Source organism: Hippocampus guttulatus, chromosome 6, assembly GCF_054856545.1.
Source record: "Hippocampus guttulatus isolate MCC_2025c chromosome 6, RoL_Hgut_1.0, whole genome shotgun sequence".
Lineage (NCBI taxonomy): Eukaryota > Metazoa > Chordata > Actinopteri > Syngnathiformes > Syngnathidae > Hippocampus > Hippocampus guttulatus.
The window spans coordinates 17,192,678-17,205,941 of NC_141266.1; the positions used below are offsets into that span (position 1 = coordinate 17,192,678).

At 43.8% G+C, this 13,264-nt stretch overlaps 1 protein-coding gene across 2 annotated transcripts; it reads right to left on the reverse strand.

Moving 5' to 3' along the window:
• Positions 1-104: 104 nt before the first annotated feature.
• On the reverse strand, positions 105-12,864 carry pbxip1b (pre-B-cell leukemia homeobox interacting protein 1b). 2 transcript variants are annotated; one of them, XM_086113049.1, is made up of 12 exons: positions 12,820-12,864; positions 11,414-11,972; positions 7,509-7,585; positions 6,928-6,985; positions 6,696-6,766; positions 5,802-6,123; positions 5,115-5,345; positions 5,015-5,038; positions 4,733-4,785; positions 4,491-4,604; positions 2,711-2,927; positions 105-2,642 (listed from the first exon to the last, which is right to left on the reverse strand). In XM_086113049.1, the coding sequence occupies exons 3-12, from the start codon at positions 7,557-7,559 to the stop codon at positions 1,444-1,446; spliced, it is 2,340 nt and encodes a 779-aa protein (XP_085969175.1). In that variant the 5' UTR covers positions 7,560-7,585; positions 11,414-11,972; positions 12,820-12,864; the 3' UTR covers positions 105-1,443. The 2 variants fall into 2 exon arrangements, with proteins under 2 accessions (XP_085969175.1, XP_085969176.1); XM_086113050.1 differs by having other exon boundaries at positions 2,723-2,927; positions 12,820-12,861.
• Positions 12,865-13,264: the final 400 nt, after the last annotated feature.

Sequence of the window (13,264 nt, forward strand, 5' to 3'; positions counted from 1 at the left end):
AACGACAAGGTCCAAGCCAAGATTTGAACCTCAGAACCGCGGATGTGATGCAACTATGATCGTTAGCCAAGTCATGGGAGCACAGAAGAGGCTTTGAGACAGTCAGATGGCCACATTTTATTAAACTGCCAAAGGTGACAAGTTCAAACAACAACAAAAGCTCTGAATGCTGCCATTTTCAATTGTGTCGCAATATTGTTAGCTGCAAGCAATAGTAAACCAGCAGTCATCAGTGTTACTTTCAAAATAAAACACAAATGAAGGACTTTAGTGCCCAGGATGAGCCATGTACCTGAAGAGCGACAAATACGCTTAGAACAATATTTTCTGTGCCTTACCATATTTCGCAATACTTGAAAAATAAGTTACTTGTAAGCGTTTGATGCAATTATGTACAAATACTTAAACAGAAAGGAAACAGGCTTCTTATTGAGGGGGAAAAAAACCTTTCACTTCAATAGCTCCAGACATATCGCCATGGGAACCGACTCAAATGATTCAAGCTGTATCGCGTCAATAAGACTGAGCAGTGTGAGGGCTGCAGCAGAAGGGAGAAAAAAAATGACACTGGAGGAATAAGTTGATGTGTAAAATATGCGGGACCACTCGCAGGCAGGTGGAGCCCATCAAATTGCTTTCAATAACATCAAACAAAACGTCGCTTAGAATTTTTCTTATATAGCCAAGTGGACAAAAGCATAAAAGAAATATGGAGTGTAATTGTGCTTTTAAGTGCATTGAGTCGCAAGCACTATGCCGTAGAGGCGCGCCGTTGTAAATTATCCAATCACACTGAATTTGCCCGATGATTATTTATTTCAAAGTATTTTTCCTTTCATCTCTCTGACAGAGTGACAGGCAGAACAACTTCATGCTCTCAACTAAACGGCAGAAGGTGCAATTACCGGTACCATGTTGCCAATCAAACGACAAAATACCTTTGTGTTCAACCACAAAGGCACCGATTTCACACAGTACATTTGTGATGACATTTAATGAAACAAATTACCACCATTTCAATAATCGCACTGTTTGTTGCATTTTTTTATTTAATTTGGTGGTGTGCAATGAGATATTTCTGATGTGCCTTGGCCCAGTAAAGGGTTGAGGAAGTTGGTAAACAAGAAATCTGTATCGCACCAGGCACCTTCCACTAACTACAAATGTATATTAGCTGTTAAATCATTGCCATGTCAGCAAATGTGATGAGATCCCTAACGAGAAATAAAAATGAATAGTCTGAATTTTGTTACTGTGACCCAAAATGAGACCTGCACTGCAGTGGATGAAATGTACTATAAATGGTGGGATAATGTTATGCGCTGCGCGCGCGCGCGCACACACACACAAAATGGAACCTAAAAATGAAATGTGAAATTGCACAAAAATGTCTTCCACCATCCAGTGTTCCCTTTTTAGCGATGGATGCCATCCCTTTCACCCTCAGCCACTGGCTCGTGCGTTCTCCTTCCTCCACTCCCCTTTGCGTTGCTCGCCGGCTCCCACCACTAAAAACTTCTCCAGCGCTTCTCTCCCGAACGCCTCCATCTCATCCTCCAGGTCGCTGTCTTCCTCGCCGTCCCCTTCCACCATGTCTTCCAGAATATCCGACACGTCCTTGACGAACTTGCGGAAGTTGACTCGGTCGTGCACGAACACGCCATCCTGGAAGAACTCGGAGGCGAGTTTTCGCAGCTGGTCCCTCTTGGAGGAGTCCACGCCGGCCTGCTCGGCCTTGGCCAGGTAAGCGTGGAGGATGGACTCGAAGTGGGGGTAGGAGACGGGATGAAGTCCCTCGGCCTGGGCGCAGGCCTCCTGCGAGTGGCAGTGCTGTGGCTGTTTGGGCTTCCTGTGGAGGCGCTTCCTCTGCTGGGTCCAGTAGTCGGTGGAATCGACGGCGGATTGTTGGTGCCCGGGAGGCGACGTCTTCCTCTCGGCCCACACGTTCTCCTCGCGATGGTGGCCGGCGATTTTGTGCTTGTGCCAGTTCGACTTGTCCCTTTTCAACTCGCCGCTGTCCTCTTTCCTCTTCTGTCCGTCTCCGTTCTTCCTGCGCTCCTTATCACCTTTTCCATGATGACTCCACTGCTTCCCGTCATCAGTCTTACCGGCGTGTTTTTTGGCGTCCTCCGCGTGTTTCCTCTCCCCTCCTTTTCCTTTTTCACCATTGTTGCTCTTCCAGCTCTTGTCTTTGCCGTGTCCCTCGAAGCCATTTTTCCCTTTCTGCTTCCACTTGTCCTTCATTTTGTGCATCTCGCCTTCGTCTTTTCGCCACTCCTTCTCCCCCTCTCCTCTCCATTGCTTCTCATGCTTGCCCTTCTTCCACTCTTTCCTCTCCATCTTCTCGGCCTGCTCCTTCTTCACATCTCGCTCCTTCCACGTCTTCCCTTCTTCCCCTCTGATCTCCCGCTTCCAGTCTTTCTCTTCCTTGCGCTTTCCTTCCCCCTCCTTCACATCGTCGTATTTTCCCTGCTTGCGTTTCTCACCATCGGCCTGCTTCCGCTCCGTCCCGCCGCTCTCTTTGCGTCCCTTCCATTCGTTTTTCTTACTCTCTTTGTTTTCCCCCAGGTCATGTTTCTCCTTCCCTTCTTTCTCACGCTTGCCGTTCTGTTTTCTGTCTGCTGGCTGACCACTTGGGGGCACTGCAGATGAAGAAGTATATCAGAAAAGAATAATTGCTCCAAATCTTCCAACTATCCCTCCTCCGCACCTGTCAACTTACTGACAGTGGATCTCAAAGTTTCGAGTTCATGCTGAAGTGTCGGCAGCGTCTCTAGCTCCTTCCTCAGCATCTCGTTCTCTTTCTCAAGGACAGGAAGAGACGCCACTTCGGACTTCAATCTGTTATTTTCCTCCTGCCAGCGCATCCGCGTCATTTCGCCCTCGGCTGCTTGCCCCTCGGCTGCTTTCAGTTGTTCTTTCTGTGCCTGGTTGCGATGGAAAAGTCAGCATGTCACAAATGTGGTTATGAAACGGTGGTCAACGGTGAGCGGAAAAACTCGACTTGAAGAAATGTGGACGTGAAAGACTGATTTAGTGTGTTCACTTAAATTTTGCATGGATGTGTGAAATGGATGGCTTTCAAAAGTTAGGGCCACTCTTAATGCTTCATGGACAGTCCATTGTTGGGAAAGGTTGTAAAAAAACAAACAAACAAAAAAAGTCTGTCGTCGTAAAAGTCTGATTTGGGGCAGGAAGTGTTTGTTCACAGAAGTTAACAAAAGCAAACCTTTTGTGCAACACTCACACAGGCTTTGAGGATATGACCCAAGGACACGGTAGCTGATGCAAGCAGAAAGGATTGAGGAGAGCAATGCAGGCGCCAATCAAGCTGCTAGACTCCGTTTTTTTTGGGGGGGGGGGGGGGTTTAAGAGCTGGCTTCATGCAGCAGTCCGTGCGTCTGTTCTGCAGCCACATTGTTTTACAGTGGGTGGCGCCTTTGTCCATTAAGTTTATGCTCAAAATGCCCGCAAGCAAGCTTTCACTCTTGTCCGCAAAGCGTTCAGAAAAAAAAAAAGAGGGACAGAGTGTGATGTGGCAACATTTTGCTTACATGGCTGACTGTCAGAGCAAGCCAAAAAAAAAAAAAAAAACAAGACTCCAAACTGAACTGAGTCTGCAAAGCCACACTGATCACAGGAGGGGAAAGTACGGCCTAAAAGTTCACTAAATGGCATTATCTTGGTTCAAAAAGCGACAGATTAGCAAATATGACGAGTTTAAATTGCTTACCTTGAAATAGAAGCCCAATGAGCATGAATTATTTAATAACAAGCAAATTGTGCCCCAACGGTTGCATTTGACAACGCTATGAATCAAAAGTGTATACTGTAGTTGACAGAAGAAAAGCAACCAATAATGAGTCTTACTTTTGACACAGGCTTCTAAATAACGATGTCAATTTTTTTGTGAACTACGGAAGAAATCTACTTCTGGTCTTGCTAAGGCAGGGGTGTGAAACTCATTTTTGTCGTGGGAAACATTTTAGTTACCATTGCCTGCGTTACCCTTGGTGGACCGTTATGACTGAAACCAAATTTTAAAAAGTCAATAATCCGGTTTATTCAACTCTTGTTTAAGTTACTGTAATGAGGAGTTTGGTAACAAGGAAATGCTTACAGTAGCTCTGATTGATTAGATATGAGAATTTGAACATTTATTGGTCCAGATTTTAGCAAGCATCATGGAAGTTGACATGTTTGATTTGCTTTCGCGGGCCACATAAAATGATGTGGTGGGCCAGATCTGTCCCCCGGGCCTTGAGTTTGACACCTGTGTGCTAATGTATCAGATTGGATCTGGTCTAGACTGACACTAAAAATCAAGAGACTCAACCTGGACAAAAAACGTACAGTACAGTAGACTCATCGCTTTACAGCTTGCCACATTTTGACAAAACCCACAATGTCGACGAAGCGTTCTGTATAGTATTTCTCGAAAAACTGTCCATTGTTTTTAAGAAAACACACACACACACACACACACACACCTCAAGTTGAGCTTGCAACAAAGAAATTTGCTGGTCTCCTTTTGCAAGTTTGGTGAGAAGTTCAGAGTTTTCGGCATCTACTGGGGGTGGAGGAGCCTCTGGATGAAGCCACTCCTATGACAAATCCAAAAACACACACACACAATCTGCTCAGAGAATAGGGAAAGTGGGGAAGAGGGCATGTGCAATGAATACAAATCAAATGAGAGCAACAGAAGAGAAGAAATGAGTTTCAGACTGACCTGTCTTCCTGGTTCTTCTGAATCGCTCAGTTCCCTTGTATTGTAGACACTCTCTAAAAGTCATTGCACAGGGTGAACAATGCGTATCTGTTATTGCTCATACGTGAAGATAAACAACGTGAACATAAATTAGTGAGGCAACGGTTTGGCTTCCGTTGTTTAACTCCATTTGGTGGATGTAATGAGCAGCGTCCTCTTTCAAGAGGATTTATGACACAGCTCTTGGTTGCTCTGTGTGCCTCTTAGCGTGCGGAGACAATAATGAATAAAAACAAAGCCTACCCTCATCCAGGTCCATGAAAACACCTGCAGGTTATAGCACATGTTATCTAGCAGCTCATTGTCTTCCAACACGGGCTGAAGCGCATGCGGGGTCACCTACCGGAGAACAAGATGGTACCAAGTGCAACTAGGATGACGGCGCCCAGGATACATCTGTTCAGAGAGAACATGTTGTCATCTTCCCTCTTCCGTGGCAGCTGGAATTCTTCTTCCTCTCCTTCCTCTTCCTCATCTATCCTCCCGATTCGCTCCAGAGAGGCCAGTAGGCGCTTCCTCTCAGACTCGGTATCCATGGCCCGCTCTTCATCCGATCCTGGTTGCTCCGAGGAGTCTGGAGGGGAATGAGATACCGTTTGCATTTCAAATGCTGAGATGGAGACTAAAAGCCATGGGAACAACAACAAAAATAAATCAATAAGCCGAGGGGACAACCTGAACCGGTTGCCAGACAACTGCAGGGCACACAGAGATGAACAACCATCCGCGCTCACAGTCACACCGAGGGACAAGTTGGAGTGTTCAATCAGCCTGCCATGCATGCTTTTGGAATGTGGGAGGAAACTGGAGTACCCGGAGAAAACCCACCCAGGCCCAGGGAGAACATGCAAACTCCACACAGGGAGGCCGGAGCTGGAATTGCCTCTGCACTGTGAGGCGGAAGTGCTAACCAGTCGAGCACCGGGCCGCCGCGTTCTGACCCATCTGCCTCAATGTTTGCCATTTCTCTGTACACCCACTCCTATCCCAAGTTCAGTCAATAAACTCCCTTTGGTCTCTTTGGTCATACCTGGGTGTTTAGAAAGAAGGTCTGACTGCAGCCCTTCCTGTTTGAGGTCTTCCTCCCGCGTTCCGTCATGCCTCTCTTCTTGCTGAGTCAGCTCCGCACCTCCCAGAGTCTCTGCGCTCATCGGCGCGCCCGAGGGCTCGTCAGGGGACGGGGTGACGTGGCTCAGGGAGTCGGAGAAGGCGTCTTGGTTCGGGTTGTCGGGTGCAACCTCTGACTGCACCTCGCCAGCAGGAATGGGGGCATCGATTACAGAGGAAGGCAGGGAGGGGGGACGTTCTGTGATGGAGTCGTCACTTGGGTCGGCTTTTCTCTCTTCTGCATCCTGATTCAAAAGAATCGGGTCATCACAAGGCTAAACGCTTACAAGCACTGTTGCTAAATTCCAGTACATGAGATGATTTGAAATGACAAAAGTTCAATACATGGCACATTAGTTACTTTTTTAACATTCTTATCTGGCAAGGGTAAGAAGAAATAGTAAAACTGAAAAAAACCCCACCTATCATAACCGTCTATGTGGACTTTGGTCACAAGTGACGACTCGTACAGTGACGCTAACCACTTTGAACGCGTGTCTGCTTCCTTCCTGTGCCATGTGGTGTGTATTGTTCATGGCGAGGAAAAAAAAAACCCTTATTGAGGTTGGCTCGCGGTTTTGAAATGTGTGGCAAAAAAGCATGATTTGACAAAAGGAAATAATGAAAATCCCACATGGCATTACTCTTTGATTCCGTGGCACAGGTTGCGCTAAAGTGACGCGAAAACACAGCGTGTCTACACCATGTCTTTATTTTTTGCGACTTTAGAGGCATCTAATTCGCAGCGAAAAACTGATTTTTACAATCTTAAGCACATTGAACCTTTCATGACCTGTCAGTGCATTTGTTCTCTGACCTGGTGGTTGTCCACAGAGAGACTCGATGTAGAGTCTGCACCCTCTGGTGGCTGGTTGCTTGGTTCACAAACTGGCTCATCATTAAGACAAAAGGAAAAAAAAAAAGACAGTAATTTGAAAGGGAAGTAACCTACATCTATAATTTAAACATGTTTCTACCTATTCCTTATAAGGAAGCGACAGGTGCCATTAGATCATTGTGTCAGTATGCAAATAATGATGAAGAGAAACCTTGTACATGATGCTTCGTCTGTTCCTCCAGTGGCCTCACAGTTTCAGCAACGGTCTCCTGGCAGGATATGCACATTAAAAAAACAACAACAAAAGAAAAACACACACTGATCTGTATATGTCTAACCTGATAATATGTAATTTGCAGGGATGGCAATGGCTAGTGATGAAAAAAGCGGAAAGGGGCGTGGCGACCAATCACAACAAGTAAGACATCATACACGTCCAATCGCAGGGCTGTTTACAATCGGAAGATGGAAAGACTGATCGGGAGAGCTCGTGAAAACTCGACGATAAGGTACCTGACCCCCCCTAAAATTTTCTCAACGGATTTAGACGATTCACAAAAATGATCAATTTAAGAAATAAAACGGCGGATTTCCGCGTATTCGCGGAAAATTGCCATCCATGAATTTGACAGGAAGTGGTTATCACAGATAAGTGAGAGCAGAGAAAGGAGTATAAAAACTACCGCATAGTCAAGTGACCTAAAATAAAGCGTAACTGGGTCGAGTGTTTTTTTTTTCTGTGCTCTCTCAAACCTGCACTTTAATTGAGGCGTTGAGGCGACTTCACAGTACCTCAGGACTAACGATGGTCCAGCTGCTGTTCGTGCTGTTGCCGCCAGACATGGCCCCTTTGACACTGCGCTTGTGTCCTGCAACAAACGGAGACATCGTGACCAACGGGCCACCACTGGAAGATATCAACTGAAACAAGCTGGCACGGAATGGATGAGACGAGAGGATGCCAGACGAGACGAGAGTGTTTGTGAGCTCTGCGCCAAAATACATTTAGTTTGTTTGTGCAGCGCTGGGACAAAGTGTCCAACAGGAAACCAAATGGCACGAAGAACCCAACAGTTAGGTCGAGAGGTCGTAAGACGACGACAGTGTTCTAATTTTGCTTTTATATATCTCACCACAATAGATGTGAAATGAACAGCCGAAGTCCAGAATATTCCCGTCATTGTTAACATTTACAATCAAGAGCCACATTTCTGCGCAAATAATTTTCACAACAGGGTGCAAAGCCACGGTGACCTGAAAGAATAGTAAAAAAAACGTGACCAGAAAAAAAAAATCCAACGTGAAATTCTTGAGAGAAGAAACAAAGTCAACATGTTATCACATGAATGGAAAGAGTAAAGTATAGACTACAATCATGATCCAAAGCATACCACATCATGCATCCAACATGCTGGAGGCGTTGTTTGGCCATGGAAACATACAGTTTGGCTGGTCCTGGAACATGCTCACTGTGACTATTGTCAACGTAACATGATGACTCGTGAGGTGTATACGACAATATGCTGTTCACAACTAAGCTAATACTACTAACCCGATAAGACCGATGAATAGTGACCATGAGAATATTGTAAAAACAACATTTTTCTGAAGGCACAGACTCTTGAAAATTCTTCACTGGCCAAGATAGAAGCCTGACGTCAATCTATTCGAGCATTTCCACTTACAGAACACAAAAGAGTAGGCCCCTTCTGAGAGGACAATTACGAGATGGTCAACTCCGTGCACTTCAGACACCCGGTGACTAAAAAAAGGGCTTGATCAAGTATTGAAAATGACGCTTTAATGCCTGTAAATAAGCCCTTGGTATGCCACTCAAGAAAGTGAAAAGTGGAAGTGACTGTACGTTTAAGGAGGTGATATTTTTGGAGGAATAGAGAGGAAAAACGAAGAGAGATGGCCCACCTGCGCACAGTGGGGAGAGAGAGTCAAAGTGTGAGCTACACGGAGAAATACAGTAAATAGCGCTCACTTATTGCCCAAATACTTCTGGACCTAATTGGACATATGACTGATTGAGGGAAGAAAAAAAAAAGAGAGTTAATTGACAGAGTTGAATACAGCTCTCAGAGAGCATTGAACATCTCATTCTTCGATGTCCTCCCTCTTGACCACCCTTAACTTGACAGCGCGAAAGGTTCAACGCATTTACATCCTCTATTAATACTCACGCAAGATTTGAATACTTTCCCCGAAGCCTCACCCAGCTCTGTCAACACTAAAGAGCAACCGTCGTGTGCCGTCACCAGTTTGCAGTACATGTGTGTGCACAGGAAGTGGGTTTTTCCCAGGGGCCATTTAGTTTTGCCATGAGCGGTTTGTGTGTGTTGTGGGAGTTCAGTCACCCTGGCTTTTGACAAGCAAGGGGAAATGTTTGGCCCGAGGCTCGGGTAACTAAGGCCGGCCCGCGCGGCGAAGACAACAGAATGGGCTGAATCGGCATTTCAACATCACTAGGCACTTCATTGATGCAAACAAAACCAAGTCGCAACTAAATATAGTGGAAACACTAAAAAGGTCCGGCACCATTTGTTCCACGGCGCTGTGGTAAAATTGCCTTTAATTTAGCATTATTATTCTCCCATACATATCAATTCAATTATCAATCTGTCAAATAGCTTCTTAAAAATGAATAGGCAACATTTCAGTGTCTTAACTGGAACTCGGAGTGGCCCTGAATTCATTTTTTGCACAGTGAGCATTTGGGTGGCACATCCACCTCACATTGCAGAATTTGAGTTTGGCTCCGGCCTTCCTGTGTGGAGATGGCATGTTTTCCCCGTGCCTGCGTGGGTTTTCCCCGGGTACTCTGGTTTCATCCCACATTCCCAAAACATGCATAGCAGATTAATGGAACGCTCAACGGTGGCCAACCAGTCGACTGCGATCAAATGGTCCCAAGTCAATCGTGGTGGTGGTGGGGGGAGGGTGATTTGTGTGTCTGTGTGCGTGTTATTAATATTATATCGCTTTTTGTTAGTGTACATTCCACACTATGCATCATATCAGTTTCACAAAAAAATATTTTTTTTACAAAATAAAGTAGCAAGTCACTTTTAACCTACGGTGGCGCGTGACCTCCATCACCGGAAGTTGTTAGCGGTGAGCAGTCTGCAATTGCAGATTGCTATCAGAGCTGTTGCAACACATCTTTTTTGGGGTTTTTTTCTGCATTTGCAATTCACTAATGGCCCTGGCAAATAACGGCATTTTTAAACTTTGAGTTCTTGCACTTAACGGTTTGCTGCACAGGAGTTTTGTGTTATCTTTGAATGAAGATGTATATGTGAGAAAGCCCTTTGCACAGGGGAAAAATAAAATCACAGAATGTGGTTATATTTGCGGTTTCTTTCAAACCTTTGGAGTTGAGGAGTGTATCTTTAATATGCAATTCAAAAAAAAAAGACATATCCACATTTTTTGCCCTTATCTAAAATGGCATTTTAGTCATCCATCTGGATAGGAAGTGTGTGGTCCTATGTGGCCCCCAGTAGTGCTGATGAAAGCTTGTGACTCCTTTCAACATTGAAATTTTTCCCCACGTCTGGGAAAATTCAAGTGCATTTTTGCAATATTTTGAATTAGATCCACTTTGTACAGTACCTTAGACTTCATCTTTCCATATTATATGGCTCTTTCTTTCATGAACACATCACAACCCAAATTCTCCCGGTACCGACACATTTTCTTTCCCGCCGCACTTTGCAATTTAGGTCTCCTCTCCCACGAGAAACCAGCCCGAGGTCCGAGGAGTATTGTGGAGCGTATAGTGGGACAGCTTACATAGATAATCGCTAAATATAGCTGTCAGGAGATTGACTGCAGTCAGGAGAGAGGGAGAACATTAAGGAAAGCAGAAGACAGCTGGATTAGTCCAAAGATTTACCAGCTGCTGGCTTTCAGTTGTTTACGGTTCATGACGCATAGGAAGTCTTGAACTTGGATTTTACCATGCTTTAACAAGCACAGTTAAAGTATTGTGGTTCCTTGACAAGTGAAGGCAGCGAGCAAGAAAGAACTACCAAAAAAGGTCAGGACTTTGACGCAGGCTGAGGCATCATTTTGACAACATTGTGGGCCTGACAGCTTTGCAAAACAATTTGTTCCATATGAATTAATGCCAGTTCAATGCATATGTCTGTCAAATGTTAGTTTTAAAAACTTTTTTTTTTGTTTTAGCTGTACAGGCAAACGTAAGAAATGTCATAAAAATGTCTATGGATACAAAAAACACCAGGCTGACTTATTTATTGCAGCAAAGTATTGCACGAGGAGCCAGGACTAATACCCTATGAGCCTCCTCCACCTTTTTAAAATTATTAGTTATTTTGGTTATTACCACATTTTTCCTCTTGTAAAATCTCACGAGATCTGTCCTATTCTCGCGTGGTGAGAGTGGAGGCTTCTCGTGGGAGGTCAGCATCACGCATAAACAAATTAGACACTAGAGGCTACTTTTGGACCAAAAAGTGCCATAAACGTCGAAATAGAGACACATAAATTGAACACAAAACTCCCATACACGCTTGTAATGAATTAATTCAACTCATATACAAGTGAGGAGCGAAGCAAACCATGACCGTATGTCAAGGAAGAGTCTAGCAAACAAATACGACGGAACGAAAAACCATAGAACTAACGTTTTCGTTTATTAAATCAACCACCACAGTTCTTCTTACCTTCGTTCACTTTCACTTGACTTTATCCAAGCGGCTTTACACGGTGTTAGTTCCGAGGTAGCCTTCAGTCTTCCTTTCCATCCAACTCGAGAACTGTTAGGTCAGAAGAACATGCCTTCAGAACCCGGACAGGCAGCAGGCCCTCACGTCCAATCACAGATGAGATCTTATCAGGTCCCGCCTCTTCTCCTCCGGAGCGGCCAATCGCAGTGAGTCCTCGCTCCGAGTGTGTTTGGGGAAGTTTTCAGGTTGATTGACACTTGGCAGGTGACGCTGTGTACAATGCAGCTTGCTCACAGGCAAATATAAATATGAATTCTACACTACTTAGCACATTTACGTAAGTCACTCAAAAAAGCTCCTGAAGAAACCTGGAATACCTTGACAACTAAAGCATACAGTAGTTTGTAGCAGTTGAAAAACAATAATGCAAACATAGAAGGTAAATGATTCTACTGATGAAGTCGTTTATTCTGATCAGGGAGTCCCCACACAGTCACAATCATGAGCTCCACATCAGCAAGCTTGTAAATGTGTCCAGGGAAAAACCAACAGCATCCTACAAAAGGGAAACAGGAATACAGTCGATTATTACAATTAATGGGTTCATTTAAGATAGGGGGAATTAAATTCAAAGGAATGTAAATTATGTATCATTTTTGTCACGAATTAGACAAAGGCAAACAGGAGGAGAGGATTGTAATGAGTGGGGTTATCAAATAAAACAATGAAATGAATTCAGAATTTCATTCTAACTAGACTAAAATAATCAAATTAAAATATTGAATATATTAAAATATGAAAACTACTTGTTTTAGAATAACGTGTGTATTTGATGTATTTTATAAAATTTAAAATGTGTTTTATCACTTTTATTTACATAAGTTAGTTACATTAAAAATAAGAATTTAATACTAGCAAAAAATGTAAAAGATTTTCAATGAATGCTTTTATTACATTTTTACTTGACTGTATTCAAAAATAAAGGGATTGAATGTTATTTGGTTAAAAAAACTATTTGTGGTATTAAAGAATGATCATCAACATTATATTATTACATTACATTACATTTGTGTAAATCCTAAATTACGTTTTATTGCATTTTTTAGAAAAAATGTAAAATGTGAATCTGTTAAGTTTTTGTTTAATATTCATTTTTTCAGTTAAAACTAAAATAATGTGAACATCGAATAAAATGAACAATTTAATTGTCATTTTATTGATGCAGTACACTGCATTGAAGACTATTAGTTAACATTGTTTGCTATTTAATGCTATTTTATGAATATGAACATTGGATCACAGTTCTTGCAATTAATTGTACTTGCATTTCACTTTTCCTTTTTTGTTCTAATGAAAACAATAAAACGAAAAATTGAGCTTCCTTGGGAGTTTGTCATACTTGCCTTTGTTTTTGAAGCATCCCTTGCCTCTGTTTAAATAGCAAAAGACAAAAATCACTCCAACTGCATCGTGCCGACTCCATCAACTTTGTTCTAGTCCAGTATCTCCTTGATGCACCAGCAGCAAAGCAGGAAGTAGAGGCACTCCTTCAGCGACTGCACAAATCCGTAGGCTGCGCTCCCTCCGAGCAAGTTCTTTCCGCGGCCGAGACCCATGGCCATTTCTCTCAGCTGCTGCCCTAGAGAGGATGAAGAAGACGAAGATGCAGGCATGGCCTGGGGAAGGGGACGCTGAGGATGCATGGCTCCGGACAGGAACGGGGTCAAGGAGTGAATGAAATGGGAGGCGAACTCTGACAGGTGGGGCAGGATTGGACTCATGCAAGTGCTGGTGCACTTCCTTCCCGGTCCTTGTACACGGTGCCTTCTTTTCGACTCTTCTGCTTGT

Coding starts and splice junctions, on each gene's coding strand:
- pbxip1b (XM_086113049.1), bottom strand. CDS start 7,559: ATGTCTGGCGGCAACAGCACGAACAGCAGCTGGACCATCGTTAGTCCT. Junction 6,767..6,927: donor GACGAAGCATCATGTACAAG/GTTTCTCTTCAT, acceptor ATGATGAGCCAG/TTTGTGAACCAAGCAACCAG. Junction 2,643..2,710: donor CACTGTCAGTAAGTTGACAG/GTGCGGAGGAGG, acceptor CTTCATCTGCAG/TGCCCCCAAGTGGTCAGCCA.